Source organism: Athene noctua, chromosome 1 (assembly GCF_965140245.1).
Source record: "Athene noctua chromosome 1, bAthNoc1.hap1.1, whole genome shotgun sequence".
Lineage (NCBI taxonomy): Eukaryota > Metazoa > Chordata > Aves > Strigiformes > Strigidae > Athene > Athene noctua.
The window spans coordinates 264,630,861-264,647,753 of record NC_134037.1 but is presented as its reverse complement, the minus strand read 5'-3'; the positions used below and the strand labels follow the sequence as shown (position 1 = coordinate 264,647,753).

The window sequence follows — 16,893 nt, the reverse complement described above, 5'->3', positions numbered from 1 at the left end:
GGCCCTGCCCGCCCCCCGCTGCGGAGCCGCCCCGGGCTCGGCCGGGAGAGGGGGCGGGCCTCGGGCCGGGCGGGAGGGGAGCTGGGCTCCGGGCCCGCAGTGGCCGGGGCGGCTGCCCATCGCGTGGGACGGGAGCGCGGCTCGTTCGCGCGGGGCCGGGACCGGCCCGGCGCCGCTTCTCCGCTCCGCCGGCGGCTCCCGCCGCCGCGTCCCTCCCGCGTGTTACCGGGGGGCGGGAGGGGAGCGGCCGGCCGCGTGGGGAGCGGCCACCGGCCGGGCTCAGACCCCGCCCGGCCTCGGGGCTGAGCCGGGACAGACGGCGCCTCCCGGCGGTCCCTTGGCCCCCGCAGGTTTGGTCGCCGCGGCTGCCGAGCGGCGTGCCGGCGCTGCCGCCGCCCCGTGGCGCCGCGGGCAGGTCCCGGCGCTGCTGTCGGGCGGGAGGCGGCCCGGGGGCTGTGTGCGGCTGTGCTGGAGAGTTCCGGGCGTGCCGAGGGTCCCGGGGCTGCTGGCGTTCCCTGCCGGCGCCTCGCTGCTGGGAGCCGGCGTGTTCCTGCCCGCGGCTCGGGCTGGGTTGGGGGCGAAGCAGCTGTTGGAGAGAATCCCCCGGAGCTCGGCCCCGGGGCTGGAGTGTTGCGAGCGGCTGGGGGTGCGGGGTCGCCCGGGCAAGTGCCTGGGCCCGCGGGCGCCTGCGGGGCACTGGAACTTGGCTGCCCTATTCCTCCCTCGTTGGAGCTTCGGGGATTTTCTGGAGAAAGTGTAATTGCAGAGGAGCGCGGGTCGCGGCGACATGCTGGGGCCTGGCCCACGCCTACCGGGTGCTGCTGAAGGAAGGCTTCTCCGTGCCCTCCGAGGGGAGAGAAGGGCTCTGGGGCTGGGAACAGACCCCAGAGGCTGCGGCCCCTGCCAGGTCCTCAACGGAAACTGCAGCCGCTCCAAGGCCGAGGGCGGGCGCTGCCGCCGAAGCAGAGGCCCAGCCCACGCCGGTGTCGGGCGCTCCCGGCGAGAAGACAAACACCCCGAGCAATGCCCTGGCAGTGTACGCGGTGAGGACGGAGCAGGGCCATCGCCAGAAGAGGAGGAGGCGGAGGCAGAGCCAGGGCCAGTCACCCCATCCTGAGCCCTGCGGGAGCTGCCAGAGAGGCGGAAGGATTTCAGCCGCCCCCCAGGTGAGCACCTCGTTCCCCGGCTGCCCCGGTGCCGGGGTCGCGGGGCCGGGAGTGGGGAAGCAGAGGGGAGGGAGGCCGGGCAGCGGGGAGCCCCGTCTCGGGAAGGGGCGCCGACAAGGAATTGGGAGAAGGAAATCGCTGGGCTGCGGACGGGATCCTGGTCTGGGGGGTGGGTGCTGTGCCGAGGGAGCCTCCCCCCGTCCCTCCGCTGCCTCGGAGGTGGGGGATCCCTGCAGGCCCCCCCCAGCACGGCGGGGTTCAACCCCTGCCCGCCGCCCACCCGCACACCCACCCGCACTGCCCAAAGCCGGAGCGAGGGTCTCTGAGCCCCGGCAGACTCACCGTTCTGCTCCCAGTACCCCCAGTGCTCCCACTGGGCAGCCCCTGGGGGGTTCCGCGGCCGCTCTGCCTGAGCAGGGTGACGGGTGGGGCCCCACAGGGGCACTGTGGGTACTGGGGGACACTGGGAGCACTGGGGACACTAATGGTACTGGCGGGCCCCGGGAGCCCTGGGGGCCCTGGGTGCGGCTCCTGCTCCCCCCCGCCGCTCTCCCGTGGCTGGGGGGGTCGGGCCCCTCCCGGAGCCCGCAGCGGCCCCGCGCCCGGCCGGGCCCCCCTGCGCCTCGCCAGGGGCTGCGGCTGCGAGGCCGAGGCCTCCGAGCAGGTGCGCGGGGAGGGGACCGGGGCCTGCCGGGGGGCGTCGGCCTGTCCCTTCAGGCTGCCGGGGCGGGGGGCACGGCCCCGGGTGGGGGCAGCGAGCAGCAGGGCCGCCAGGCCGCGGGTCATCGCGGTTACTCGGCTTCTGACCAATCTCAAACTGTCAGGATTGTTCCCAGAGCGCCTGGGCGCTGGTAATTAAACCTGTCAAACGATAGCCACTTATTAATTTTTCCTGCTGTTAACAATATCCTGAGAGAAAGGAGTTTTTCTAAAGCTTCTTCCTTTTACGAGTTCCCTCCTTTGGTTTTTCCATTGCACTCCTGCGATCCTTCTTATTTATCATTCCACATCTCTCTATTTTCTGCTTTATAAAAGAACCACAACCAGGGCAGCACTGAAACCGGTCAGTCACACAGACTAGTATGACTAGAGTTGTTAGAACAGCGACAATTACTTTCTTTAACCAGGTCCTTAAGTTCGGAAACCAGGATGTCATGAACTTCAATCTCGGGGTAAGTGCCTGATACCCATCAGCAGGATTGTGTGTTTTTTAAAAAAAAGCATTTTGCAGATATTACAGATATTGTGTAACCAGTTCATCTCCATCCAAAAGACTGTACCAGGCACAGCAAGTATTCTCCCAAATAAAATTTCAGCTGGGGAAATCCCAATTGGCTTCTTGGGGTATTCCTTATATCCCGGAACACTACATGTAAAGCATCAGGCCACTTTAGGCAAGCCTGTTTACAAGCCTTAACTAATTTTTCTTCTAAGGTTCTGTTCATTCGTTCTACTTGACCAGATGATTCTGAATACCAGATGAGTATGAAACAAAAAATGCCAAAGGAATTACAAATCTGAATTCAAACCGCAGCTCTGAAATGACCCCCTCGATCAGAATCGGTGACTTCAGGAACTCCGTATCTGGGAATTGTTTCCTTCAGTAAAATTTCTACTACTGCTTTTGCCTCCTTTTTCCTAGTAGGAAAAGCTTCTATCGCTAACATGGCAGAGTAGCCCATTGTTTCTGGCATGGCAGCGCTGTCAGTTGGGAGCTTTTGAAAAGGAAAGGTGGCTGGAGGTCTTTTTCCGCTGGGTGCCTTAATTCATACAGAAGCATATTTTTTACAAAGTTTACACCCTTCACAGATTCTTTTGGCTGCTGCACTAATTCCCGGGGCAGCCCCAAGTCTTTGAATCGGGAGTGCTAAGCTCTCTGGCCCCCCATGAGTGTTTTTGTGATGCCATCGCGTCACCGGTAACAAATACCTTTGTGGAAGAAGAGGCTTGAGACTGAGCACCCGTTGTTCTCCTTGTGGCTGGGCTCCAGGCCGGATCCACTGCTCCTTTTCTTCGCCAGGGAGGTCTTCAGGTAACTTCTTTATCTCCGGGAGTTCGATATCGCCTCACGATGTGATAATGACACGATAGACACCACCTGTCGTGCTGCGGCTCTGGCTGCTTGGTCAGCTCAAGCATCTCCTTCTGAAATCCTATCTTGCCTCTGGGTAGGTGCTGTTATACAGGTGGCAGAAATCTCAGAGGGTGGTTGTAGCGCCTCCAGTAATGCCTTGAGCTGCTTGCCATGAGCCATAGTCTTCCCAGCTGATGGTAAGCAGCCCCATTCTTGCCATAAAGTCCCAGTCGCGTGGCAGATACCAAAAGCGTATTTAGAGTCCGTATAAATGTTACCTCTGGTCCTCCTGCGTAATTTGCAGCTTCTGCGAGAGCAATTATTCCCGCTCCCTGTGCCCCCAAAGGTGCAGGCAAAGGTCCCGCCGAGAGTACCCGCGTTTCCGTAGCCCCTGCGAAACCGGGGACATCTGCGACCTCCTGCATAACAGGAGGAGCCGTCCGTGAAGAGGTTCAAGTCAGGGTTATCTAAAGGCTGATCCTGTAAACCGTCTCGCAGTGTGCTGCTTTGGCTTCATAACTGAACACGGTTCTGGTTATCTTTCTCTCCATGGGAGGGTGAAGGCATTAGGGTGGCAGGGTTCAATGTATTGCACCTTTCCAACTTCAAACGATTAGCCAAGGATAGGACTGTCTCTGTGCGCCCCTTGAGGAGAGAAAGCTTTCTCTGCATATTGTTTTAACGGTATCTCTACGTAATGGGGCACACAGACCGTTAGTGGATGTCCTCGGACAATTGTCCTGGGGTTTCTTCTGTCGTTCCAGCTGCTGCTGCTATTGCTCTAATGCAAAAAGGAGTTCCTTCAGTCACTGGGTCTAATTTGGGAGAAAAATAGGTAACAGGTCGTTCGTGTGGTCCTAAAGTTTGTACTAACACCCCTCTTGCAATTCTTTTCATCACAACAGAATGTAAAAGGCTTTGAATAATCAGGAAGTCCTGGCTTTAATATGAACCCAAGATATTTCGCCCGCTGTTTGCGCATAGCGGTCACTTGGACAGAGATGCACGGTGTCCCTTGTTAACCAGCTGGATACACAGATACTCAGAATGCCTGATACAGTCATCCTTAGTTTTGCTTGCCAGTAACAAATCACCAACATATTGTATCCAGGCAGACTTACCTGGAAAAAACAAATTTTGTAAATAATTTTTCAAAATTTGAGAAAATACTGTTGGAGAACTGGTAAAATCCTAGTGGTAACCTAGCCCAGGGGAACTGCTTCCCGTGCCACGTGAAGGCAAAGACTGATTGGCTTTCTTCTGCAATTGGAATGCCAAAGAAAGCTCCTGTAAGATTAAGCCCCGTGAAATACTGTGCCCGGACTGGAATCTGTGTTAAAATCAGCCTAGGATCTGGTACCACAGGGTGTGAAGCCGTGACCTGCTCATGTACAGCTCGTAAATCTCGAACAAATCTATATTCAGCATCTCCATCGTTATCTGCTTTATGTTTACTAACTGGTAAAATTGGAGTGTTACAAGGACTACGACACTCCTTCAAAACTTAAAAAAACCGCACAGTTTGTTTTTCTATACTGGGAATGGCCTCATTTATAATTGGATATTGCCAAGCTGAAGGAGTCGTCCCTCCTTCTGTTTTTATCACAACTGGCTCAGCTGATTTTAACCATCCCACTGCATCTCCTGTTGGACTTCAAAGTTCTCTGGGAGCCGCAGCCAATTCAAAGCGTACATCGTTCAAATCATTTGGGTTTTGACCTCCCAATTCAATTATTTTTGAGCCCATTCAAATCGACCGAATCCCTGTTAGAGCCAAGGAGATAAACGTACCAGGTTCCTGCAAAAGGTCTCGTCAAAGGGGTAGATCCATGTTTTATCGCTTCCCCTACTGCTCTCTGTACGATCATTTGGAATGTGAGGAACTTCAAAATTCAGTAGAGGCCCAGAAGGCCAGTAGGGGAATTGGGAGAGATCACAAAGTTACCCCAAACCAAGTCCTTACCCAAAACGATTCTGTTTACCTTTGCAGAAATCTGACCGTGCTCGTGTACCTTGGTTCCAAGGGGTCCCGTTGTTCTTTCGGTTCCCAGAGAAGATGAGTGAGGTCGAGGAGGTCTGGCAGGTGGAGATCCTCCTTGTGCAGACACGGGTCTCAGCGGGCTCTCTCTCTGCCTGCGGCCCAGATTCCCACAGCAGAAGCACTCTAGAGAACTGGCATATTGAGAGATGGGAGGAATTCTGCCTCGCGTCCGCCTTCCCCTCATTCTGCCTCGGGGAAATCCCCGACCTCTCCCTCTTGGGTTATAGGTTTGGGCAATCGCTGCAGCCAGCAACCTAATTTCGCTTTCTTTCTTTCCTTGCTCTTGCTTCTTCTCAAGTTTTAACCTTTCGCCACCTCTCCGGTCAAAAGCAAAACCAGCAACGTTCAAGATTTGACTGTTTCACCTTGCCAGCCTGGCGTGAGTTTCTCCAAAACCCCAAAATAGCTAGTGGCTCTTGGAAATTTTCAGGGGTCATGCCCCATAATGAGTAAAGTAGCCTTCAATCGGCCCTAATAATCACTTCGGTGCTCGTCTGATCTTTGTCTCCATTCCAAAACTTTTGACAAATCAGTTACTCTCTCACTTTTGTTGGAAAATCTTTTCCCTTTCCTCTGTTTGAAATAGTTCTTGTAATAGTTTTCCTATCATTCCAGTCAGGGGTGACAATTCCCGGCTGAGCACATTTTTCAGCAGCAGCCCGTAAGCGAGGCGCTTCTGCCTGCCAAGCGACTAAATCCCCTTGTTTCCAAGGCTCGTGTCCCCTGGCTGCTGTTACTGGAGAGACGCCGGCGCCTGCCCCAGGGCCCGCTCCAGGCTTTGGGCTGGAATCCAGAGGCGCTGGATACACGCCAGCACTCTGAAAGGTGGTTCCGATTCTTCAGCTGCAGGAGCTGGAGGAAGTCAACTCCCTTCACTTTTTATCCAGGAGGTTTTCTGTCTTGGTTGACCCCCATTCTACTAGACATGCCGAGAATCAATATCTTGACTCTCAGAATCCTCCAAAATGATTCCGAGCAATTTCTGCTGATGGGGTGTAACTGTTCCTTTCGGAGGCCGTACACCCATTGGCCCTCCTCCTCTGTTTCTTGTCAGGAATGGCCATTCCTCTTGGCACCATATTATCAGTTTCCTTTTCTGTTATGATTGTGCCAAAGGTATCTTTCCCTAATTTTGGAAAACCTCAGCGAGGGGCGTCCCTCCCCCTTTCAACGCTGAGTGCTGTCCCCATCTTCTGTATATTTCTTTTATCTCTCTCTTTGCAGATTTAAACACCAAGAGTTCCCCAATATAATTTTTAAAAAATCCCCCAAACCCAAAATAATGAACGTGGCCAGGCTGTTAACACAGAGCATGAGAACACAGAGTGCGAGGATGCAGGTTTTGAAGCCCGGGAGCAAGATTTATATGCTGGGTCTTTTGGCTGTGATAAGCTTTCAGACCCTGACGCTGTAAATCCTGAAAAAACCTGGGCTGTGCTCTCCTTAGCTGGGGATGATCCGTGGGTAACAGTGAGGTGAGAAGCCTTGGCGCAAGGGCATGGGGACACGGCGAGAAAGATTCTTGCTCCTGTAAGCTATGAGCTGGGACATCAGCCACGTTGGGAAGGACGGCATTTTTCTGTTATTAAAGAACTACAGAAGAGCATTAATGAGGACGGGCTGCAAAAGTCATTTACAACACGTACGCCGGAGGCAGTCGCTCCTGGATATCAGTCAGTCCCATGGAACTGGCTGGCGCTTTTACAAACGGCACTGACGCCAGCACAGAACTCTATCTGGAAAACCCAGCGCGTGGATCTCTGTGCTCAGCGTTCGCGCCCCCCCGCCTGCAGGCGCGGAGCTGGCGGCTCCGTGAACGGCCCCCCTCACCCCGCTGCTCGCAGGACCGCACCCGGGCGGGCAAGGCTGGGCCGGGCCCTCCGGCCACCCGGACATCGGTCCAGCCTCCCCGCAGTCGCTCCCGCTGCGATGCCAGTCCCCCTTCCTTTGTCACCCACAGGATGCGGCAGGGCAGCCCCCACGCCCACAGCTCATCGGCCGGGCTGTGGGCAAGCCGAGCCTCCTCCTGGGGCCCGCTCTCCTCCAGGGCCTCCCCCGCTGCCGGGAGGCCGGCAGCTCCCTCGCTCTCGTCCTTCCAGCCCTTCTCCGTCCTGCTCTTTTTCTTGCTCTGCTTCTCCCGCACGCTCGCCAAGTCACCCTTCTTGCCACGCCACTTCTCTGCCAGGCAGCTTGTGTCCTCCCTTCCCGCACGTGGTCAGCGCAGAGAAGCTGGGAGAGATCCTCCGTCTGGTGGTGCCCGTGCCAGTCCTCGATCACGTCTGCGTACTCCTCCGCCAGCACATTTGAGGTCAGCCGCCTCAGCAGAGGTCTCGTTCCACAGCTCACGGGGGATGTCCGTCACCACCTCGACGGCCTTGTGCACCAGGTTGTGCAGGGCCTCGAACGTCTCCGACATGCCCTTGGCGAGTCTGTTCCTGCCGCTCCTCTCCTCACGCAGGTTGTAATCCCGCAGCCGCTTACAGATGTTTTCCGATATCCGACTGCGTGTACTTGACGGCAGAGCCCTTCCCATCCAGGAAGCTGCACTTGGTGTCGGTCACCTCCTTGGCGTTGCCAGTCTCCTCAAAAGCAGATTTCGGCTCCGCTGCCACGCGCTTGCACACCTCGCGCTTGCTGGGCGGACGCACCCGGTCCATTTCGCCGCCAGCAGCAGCGGCGGCGCTGCCGCCGCCACGGCTCCGGTTCCGGGGCCGCCCGACCCCCGGGCGCAGAGCCCGGCGCCACGCTCTCGGCCCGCGCCCGCCTACCCCCCCCCGCCAAAGCGACAGTTTTTCACAGAGAAGGTGCTGACGCTGTCGTGCAGCAATGGCTTTCAGTATCCCGAATGATGTTTTGATGTTGGTAGTATTTGTCATTCTATGTCGTGTCGGCAGTAAGTGTAAGGGGCCCCGTTGTGCGGTTGTTTTGCGTGTGGGAGACGCAGCCCAGGTGATGTTGCGCAGCGCGGAGCTCTCCCACCCGCCAGGGAAGCGCCCGGGGAGGAAGGACAGGGCCCGGTGCCCGCCCGCTGGGTCATCACTGCTGCTGTGTGTTCGGGCTCAGGGTTTTAAGTGTCAAAGGTGAAATACCTCCTCTAGCGGGAGGCGGTAATTCTGTGTTCATTGTTGTTGTCTTGAATTTAGGTGCGTACCTTGTGGGGAGAGTGCACCTCTGGACCATCTGCCTGACGGAAATATTGTCAGAAGATCATCTACAACCTTACGGATGTTGTTTGTTTTTGTCCCCTCTGTGCGGCCCCGTGTCCGTAAGCACCACGACGGGGACGTTTGCTTGGCCCAGAGCCGCTCCTGCCAGAGCAGGCAGGGACTGTGCCTGCCTGCACCCTGCTCCTGCCTCCTGCCCCCTCCAGAGCCCGGGGGCTGCGGGGCACCCACTGCAGGAACAGGGGGATTGGACAGGTCAGGTCCTTGGCTCTTTCACCTCAGATCTAATCCCCTGGGGCACACAGCTGCCTTCTCCGTCCTCCTGCACGACCCCCCCAGGGCACCCGGCCCCGCGACAAAAGCAATCCCAGCCGTGGCTTGACCTTTCCCGACGCAGGAACAGCCCAGACTCTCTGCCCCAGCACACTTTTCATGCCCACTACGGGGCCTTTATCCCCCTCTAGGGCACGTCGGGGGCTTGGTGGGGCCGGGCCAGCCTGCTTGGCAGATCCTCTGCGATCGACTCGCCAGGGGCTTTTGCTGAGCGCACCTCCCAGGGTTTGTTCCCAGTCCCTTCAAATACCCCCATGGGAGACTTTATTCTCCGTTAGAACACAGTGACTCAGGGACGCCGGTAGCCCCCGGGGACACTGGTTTTACGCCCCACCGCTGCGGGCTGTCGGTGTGGCTGTTCCTCCGCCTGTGGGATGGGGAGGCTGCGGGTGGGGAGGGGAGCCGGGGCTTGCTCCAGCACTTGCCCTGCATGCAGCTCTGCCAGGAAAGCTCCTGTCCTGGCTCCCGAGGAATTTCCCCTTGCATCGCTGCTAAATTCACCCCAAAAAAGTCTGCCAGGCGAGCTCCTGTCCTCGCTCAGGAGCAATCTCCCCTCGAATTACTGCTGAATTCACCCCAAATTCTGCAAAAAAAGAACAACACCCTGCCACACTCACTCCTGTGCTGGCTCCTGCAGACTTTCCCCTCGAATCGCTGCTGAGTGCACCCCAGACCCTGCGGTACCCCAAACCGAGCTGTGCCGCGCCGCCGACGCTCCCTTTTTCTCCCTTTTCTCCCCGCAGACATGGCCAAACGCGTGGCCAACCTGCTGCGCGTGGTGCTGAGCCTGCAGCCCCTGGCCGAGGCCGCCCCGGACCCCCAGCGCGTGCCCCTGCGCCTGCTGGCCCCCCACATCGGGCGCTTGCCCATGCCCGAGGACTACGCCTTGGAGGAGCTGCGCGGCCTCACCCAGTCCTACCTGCGCGAGCTGACCACGCGCTGAGGGCCCGTCCTTCCGCCATCCTTCCTCCGAGGGACAGGGTGTGGGGCTTTCACCTTGTCCGCAGGACGAACCACCGAGTCTCTGCCCGCACAGGTTTTTCTGTTGAAGTTTCCAAAAAAAAAAAGTTGATTCCGTGGGCTGACACAGGAGTTCATTATTATTTTGTGTGTCACCTGGGGGAGCGGTGAGAGGCGTTGGACCTTCCTGCCCGGCGCCGTGCCCCCCCCTTCTAGAACCAACAAAGCCCGTTTTGCCCATCCTGCCTGCCCCGAGCTGCTACCTGGGGAGGGGCAGGTCCTTCCCCTCCCGCCGTCGCGGCGCCGAGGACGTTTCGATGAATTCTGGGATGGTTCCGAGGGCAGGTGGCCCCGCGCCCTGCACCCCACCTGGCTCTAAGCGGGGCGTTAGCGGGGCTTTGTGGTGAAAATGCGCCGGGGGGTGGGGGGGAGCGTGCCGAGGGAGTAAAAATCCCCTTCAGCAGCGTCTTTTCCTCTTGGTAAGTGGGGAACGTGCAACCGCCTTTCGCTTCTCCGTCTCCCAAAGCGAAGCGACACCCCCCCGGCCCTGCCGCGCTCTGGGGCTCCGGGTTTCTGCTGGGAGGGGGCAAACTGTGCGCCCAAAGTGGGGAAAAAACCCCACACCAAAACCGATCACACCCCCCCAGCCCCCCAACTCCCTGGGCACTGAGCGGAGCCCCCGTCCCCCCCACGACCCCCCGGCTCCCTCCCCGAGCTCCGCTGGGTCCAGCCTCTACTCTTGCTCTGTTTAGAAACTGAATGTTTTTGGAAGAAGGAGAAGAGGAAGAAAAAAAAGAAAGAAACCAAACGTGTCTCGGTCTGCTCTGATTTCAGGGTTACTGCGGCGGCCCCTCCTGCCACGGCTCGCAGTAGCCAGCGGCTTCCAGCCCGCCTGCTGCTGCTTTGCGTTGGCTCACCGAAGGTCTCGATGCATGGGGGTTATGTAAAGGTTTTTATTAAAAAAAAATTATTAATAAATGATCTAGATTATTTTCCTGTCTTTTTGAAAACAATAAATAAAATGTTTATAGTATTCCCACTGTTTCCTTTGCTTTTTACGTAGGTTTTCTGGTTGGGAGCCCCGGGGCTGCGTCTCGTCGTGGCTCTTACTGGTTAGACTGGGCCTAAGCAGACTTAAGGGAGGGCCTGAGCCTGGAAGACCCTTCGGGAAGGCTGCAGCGCTGTGGAAGACCAGCGGGAAGAAAAGCGGAGGAGGACGGGGGGAGCCGGTGGGGAGCTGCAGCCGGGTGCTGGGCACCTCCTGCGGCGTGAGGGAGAGGAGGGTGGGGTGAAGGCCGAGGGGGTGCGGAGAGGGGAAGGCCCTGGCTTGGAACAGGGATTTCTGGAGAGGGGAGGGATGAGCCAGGGGCCGGCGTCGTGGCAAAGGGCGGGAAGCGCTTCTCTGTGCAAGGCCGAAGGGCTTCGCCAAGGCTGGAAGCGGCGTGTCCAAAGCCGGGTTACACAAACCACAGACGATTATCCTCGGCTGGGCACAGATCCGCACCCCAGGGTGGGGGGATAGCGGGTGCCCGCCCCTGGCTTCTGCAGAGGGGGCTGGGGGGCTCCTGCTCCCCAGTGAGGGGCACGAGCAGCCGTAAAACCAGCAGCAGTTGGTGCCCCCTGGGCGCTGCACGTGCCCCCGGCGCGGTGCGGGGAGCCGGGGCAGCCGGCTGCGCCTCTTGCGTTACCCTCATCGCGTCCCTGCAACCCCAGCTGCCGCCCTGGGCAGAGGCCGGGACCCGGCGCTGGGGATGAATAATTCACCGGCGGGAAACAAAACCTCCAGCCTTAAAACCGATCGGCGCCCTGCTTGGCGTCTGCTGCCGGGGACCGCTGTGGGAAAGGTGCCAGGGAGGGGCCGGGGGCAGCGGGAGCCGGCGGCCTCCCGCAGGGCCGGAGCTGGGGCGACGCTCCGGCACCTCTGCGGCAGGGACCTCTGCCACTTGCTGCTGCGTCTCCTTGGGCGCGTCCCTTAACCTCCCGGGATTTTGCTCTCAATGGGAACACTCTTCCCTTTCCTCGCTCTTTAACCAAGGCCGGAGACCGGGATGTCCGGCACCGCGGTCCCCCCGCCCCGGGCCCCCCAGCGCCCACCCTGGGCTCTTCCCACCAGCCCTGCCCCGGCCTCGGTGGGCTTCAGTGCCCCCACGTCTCCCTGAGTTCCGCCCTGAGGTTTCCTTTCCCAGCTCGCTCTGAGCCAGGGTCGTGGGGAGCGACCCCCAAAGCCCGCAGCCCCCCAGGCCCCGAGGCCCCTGGAGACGGTGCTTTCCAGAGCACGGAGCCGCGGCCCTTGTCACCCCCCAAACCCCGTCCCGGCCCCCTGCCAGGGCCCGGCTGGGGACCCTCCGTCCCGCCCCCCCCCCCCGCACAGGGCTCGCTGCACGGAGATCGTCGCTCCCTGGGGGGGGCCGTGCCCCCCCGCGCTGTCCCAGCCCTGACGTCACCCCGGCGCTCGCAGGCAGCACGGGCACCCCCCCGTGTCCCCCGAGACCTGCGCGGGGCGGGAACGCGGCGGGATGGAGCCCGGAGCTGGCCCCCTGCTCACCCTCTGCCTCGCCGGCTGCCTCCTGGCCCCGGGTAAGCAGCGGAGGGGCAGTGAGGGGCGCTGACACCCCCCCACCCCCCCCGGCCCCGGGGAGAGGGTCCCCTGAGCCCTGCGAGCAGCGGCAGCCCCGCACGTCGGGCAGCCCTGGGTGGGGGACGGCGTCGGTGGAGTTGGGGGGCTCGGGCTGGTGGCGAGGAGGGACGGGGGTCCCCGTGTGCTCCCCCGGCCGCACTCAGCTGGTTCCTGGGGGTGCCTGGGGAGGGCTCTGGCTGCACCCCCGCCTGCAGCCCCTCCAGCCCCACTCTGGGTCCCCGCAGGCTGTTGGGGGGCTCAGGGCAGATTCGCCTACAAGTTGCTCCACGACCTCTTTGCCAACTACTCCAGCGCCCTGCGGCCCGTGGAGGACACAGAGCGGGCGCTCAGCGTCACCCTCCAGGTCACCCTCTCCCAGATCATCGACATGGTGAGTGGCACCAGCGCCGGCGGCCCGGCCCAGCCAAACCGGGACCGGCCCCGTCGCACTCCTGGCCACGGCTTAGCTGGGCTCTGCTCTTCCCCAGCGGGTCCTGCTCATCCCTCGAAACGAGCCAGGACCCCCCAAAGCCAGCCCAGCTGCCCCCGGGTCAGCTCAGACCACCTGAAGACAGCTCAGGCCCCCCAAAACCAGCACAGCCCCCGGCAGCGTGAGGTTGGATGAGGGATGGGGGGTTCAGTCTGGAGCAGAGGAGGCTGAGGGGAGACCTCCTGGCCCTCTGCAACTCCCTGCCAGGAGGGGGCAGAGAGGGGGGATGAGTCTCTGGAGCCAAGGCCCCAGCGCCAGGCCCCGAGGGAATGGCCTCAAGCTGCCCAGGGCAGGGTCAGGCTGGCTCTGAGGAAGGATTTCTGTGCAGAAGGGGCTGTTGGGCCTTGGAATGGGCTGCCCAGGGCAGGGGGGAGTCCCCGGGATCCCTGGGGGGGTTGAAGAGTCGGGCTGAGCCAGCGCTGAGGGATCTGGGGGAGTTGGGAACGGTCAGGGGGAGGGTCATGGTGGCACTGGAGGAGCTGCAGGGGCTTTTCCAACCCGGATCACTCTGGGGTGCTGTGACTCAGATCGCTCCCACCCCCCCACAAGCAGCACCCTGGAAGGCAGCTCAGCTCCCCCAGAACCCTCGCAGTGTTGGGGGCTGAGGGGGGGGTGGCACCAGGGTCTGTCCCCGCACGCACCCACTGCCCTCGGCAGGACGAGAGGAACCAGGTCCTCACCACCTACCTGTGGGTGCGCCAGGCCTGGCTGGACGCCCACCTCGCCTGGGACGAGGACACCTACGGCGGCATCGACAGCATCCGCATCCCCAGCAGCTACGTCTGGCGGCCGGACGTCATCCTCTACAACAAGTGGGTTGTGCTGGACACCCCCCCACACACAACGGCTCCCGGAGCTGGGGGGGCTCTGGCTGGGACTGGGGAGGGGCTGCATGGGAGATATTTCCAACCTTGGGCCCCCGGGGCGTTCCCGGTGTGGGTGACGAGGGCGGGGGGGGGCCGGCACCCCCGAGCCCACACTTTTGGGGGCAGGGTGATGCGGGGAGGGGACACGGCGTCGGGGGCAGGTGATCGGCCCTGCAAAGCCCCGGCCCACGTGGGGCTCGGGGCCACCTCGGCCCTATGGCCGTCCCGCCCCCAGCGCCGACGACCGCTTCGGCGGCTCAATGGAGACCAACGTGGTGCTGCGCTCCGACGGGCTCATCATGTGGGACTGGCCCGCCATCACCAAGAGCTCCTGCAAGGTGGACGTCTCCTACTTCCCCTTCGACCGGCAGCGCTGCCGCCTCACCTTCGGCTCCTGGACCTACAATGGGAACCAGATCGACCTCCACAACCGCCTGGACACTGCGGACCTGACGGATTTCGTGGAGAATGTGGAGTGGGAGGTGCTGGGCATGCCGGCCACGAGGAACGTCATCACCTATGGCTGCTGCTCCGAGCCCTACCCCGACGTCACCTACACCCTGCTCCTCCGCCGCCGTGCCTCCTTCTACATCTTCAACCTGCTCCTGCCCTGCATCATGGTCTCCTTCCTGGCGCCGCTCGGCTTCTACCTGCCGGCTGACTCGGGGGAGAAGGTCTCGCTGGGGGTGACGGTGCTGCTGGCCCTCACCGTCTTCCAGCTGCTGGTGGCAGAGAGCATGCCACCCTCGGAGAGCGTCCCGCTCATCGGTGAGCCTCGACGGCAGCCAGAACCCTCCCGCGGGACCCGCGGGGGGGTGGGTGGGCAGCACCCATGCCAGGGGAGGGGAGGGTGGGGCTCTCCACCCCTTCGCGGCATCACCGTCCGTTGCCCACGCAGGGAAGTATTACATCGCCACCATGACCATGATCACGGCCTCAACCGCGCTGACCATCTTCATCATGAACGTCCACCACTGTGGCCCGGGGGCCCGGCCCGTGCCCCCCTGGGCCAGGCGGCTCATCCTGCACCACATGGCCCGGCTCTGCTGCGTCTACGAGGTGGGCGAGAGCTGCAAGAGCCCCCGGCGGGCGCTGGGCGAGCGGGAGGATGGAGGGGACGCTGCAGGGCTGGGGGAGAGCCCCGGCCGGGGGGAAGTGGGTGCTGAGGCCAGAGCCTGTCCCCGAGACCGCTGCCTGTGCCACCACGATGGGCTGCTGACGAACGTTGGCTACATCGCCGGCTGCTTCCGACGCCACCGAGCTGCACAGCGCCGCACCGGCGAGTGGAAGAAGGTGGCCAAGGTGATGGACCGCTTCTTCATGTGGGTCTTCTTCCTCATGGTCTTCCTCATGAGCGTGCTGGTGCTGGGCCGAGCTGCCTGATGGCCCCCTGGACCCATCGCCCTGATGCACCCACTGCCCACAGCCCCCCGCCCGCTCCAGGGACAATGGTGGCCATGGGTGTGTCCTGAGAGCGGCTCATCCCGACACCTGGCCCCCCACAGCTGCAGGGTGGGAGCTCCAGCCGCACCAGGCAAGAGGAACCTGACAGCGGGAGCCCCACCCCAGCCAGGGCCACATCGTCCCATTCCACCCCCCGCCTGAGAAACCCAACAAAACCCAAACTAAATAAACCCTGGAGGGTGACCTGGCTCTCCTGCCTGGGGTGGGGAGGTTCTGGGGGGGTGACCCTCCTGTCCATGGGGCCGTGCCCGGCCCTTGCGGCCCCATCTGCAGCTCTGCAGCAGGGGGCGGGGGAGCAGAGCCTTTCACCTCAGATCTAATCCCCTGGGGCACACAGCTGCCTTCTCCGTCCTCCTGCACGACCCCCCCAGGGCACCCGGCCCCGCGACAAAAGCAATCCCAGCCGTGGCTTGACCTTTCCCGACGCAGGAACAGCCCAGACTCTCTGCCCCAGCACACTTTTCATGCCCACTACGGGGCCTTTATCCCCCTCTAGGGCACGTCGGGGGCTTGGTGGGGCCGGGCCAGCCTGCTTGGCAGATCCTCTGCGATCGACTCGCCAGGGGCTTTTGCTGAGCGCACCTCCCAGGGTTTGTTCCCAGTCCCTTCAAATACCCCCATGGGAGACTTTATTCTCCGTTAGAACACAGTGACTCAGGGACGCCGGTAGCCCCCGGGGACACCGGTTTTACGCCCCACCCCTGCTGGAGAGCTGAGCACGCACACGACCGATGTGATCAAGCAATGCCCGTTTATTACAGCTAAGAAAGCCCTTTCATAATGTTTTCCCGCACACGTGAGTAACATGCAGTACAAGTCCTCAAGACTGTAGAGTTAACTTAGCCCGCGCTTTAAACCTTCTCATGACGGGATAAAAAGTGCCCCATCAGCCTTGCCAGGCTTCCCGCCTTGTGGAACTGCCTCTTCCGTCCCAACCCCTGCCGGGGGTTGTTTGTCTCGTCGAGTTTCTCCCCCCTCACTCAGGGTCACATCCTTATCGCATTCTTGCTCGGCTGAGGCTCCTATCAGTCTTGTTCTCACGCAGGATTGCTCACATGGCCATTCTCTTGCCGAAAGTCCTCCAGATCCCAACATATCCCTCTTCTTGGTTTTGAGCAATCCAAATTTCTTGCAGGCCCTTCTGTACTGAATGTGTGACACAAAAAACTAACCACAGCAAAATAACAGCAAGCATGATAACTACAAGAATTACAACAATTCCCCCTTGTAACAACTCCTTCCCCCACAGATCAAGAAAGTGTGGGCAGGTAAACATAATCCCACTGTGTTATTACCCCAAACATAGGAATACGACATTTTGGGGGACAGCAATTGCCAGGTTGGTTCCCAGTATATGAAGCGTTGCTTGGTGTCACTGTTTGTCAGGGGTACGTTAGAATTAACTAATAAGGCAGCTTTTTTCCCACTCCCTACTGCCCCAAAGCTGGGTGGCATAGAGCCTAACAAATCTAACTCTCGTGGTTCAGTCATGGTTTTGTTAAGACTCATAATGAGCTGACCTTGCCAAAAAGCTGTGGTCTTGATGCCACGATGAGTAGCTTGGACAGGGGCATTGGCCTGTGAAAAGGTCATCTTTGCCCAACTGTTGTTTGACACCAGCCCAATAAACTCCTGTGGGTTAAAGTATGGAACTCCTAATAGACATGTTCAGAATGGGTCTGAAGGAGTAGCCAATGAAAGGCAAAAGGATTCTTGGC

General features: G+C 60.5%; 2 protein-coding genes and 1 pseudogene across 2 annotated transcripts; 2 read left to right on the top strand and 1 right to left on the bottom strand.

Moving 5' to 3' along the window:
• Positions 1–1,062: 1,062 nt before the first annotated feature.
• On the top strand, positions 1,063–10,763 carry LOC141966717 (nuclear pore complex protein Nup98-Nup96-like). Its single transcript, XM_074919739.1, has 4 exons — positions 1,063–1,166; positions 2,294–2,338; positions 8,425–8,546; positions 9,522–10,763. The coding sequence occupies exons 3-4, from the start codon at positions 8,507–8,509 to the stop codon at positions 9,719–9,721; spliced, it is 240 nt and encodes a 79-aa protein (XP_074775840.1). The 5' UTR covers positions 1,063–1,166; positions 2,294–2,338; positions 8,425–8,506; the 3' UTR covers positions 9,722–10,763.
• Positions 6,637–8,157, bottom strand: LOC141958791 (protein canopy homolog 3 pseudogene; annotated as a pseudogene).
• A 2,797-nt stretch (positions 10,764–13,560) lies between the features above and the next one.
• Positions 13,561–15,363, top strand: LOC141966710 (neuronal acetylcholine receptor subunit alpha-10-like). The gene is made up of 3 exons (XM_074919726.1): positions 13,561–13,657; positions 14,083–14,479; positions 14,610–15,363. The coding sequence occupies exons 2-3, from the start codon at positions 14,203–14,205 to the stop codon at positions 15,092–15,094; spliced, it is 762 nt and encodes a 253-aa protein (XP_074775827.1). The 5' UTR covers positions 13,561–13,657; positions 14,083–14,202; the 3' UTR covers positions 15,095–15,363.
• The last annotated feature ends 1,530 nt before the right edge of the window (positions 15,364–16,893 follow it).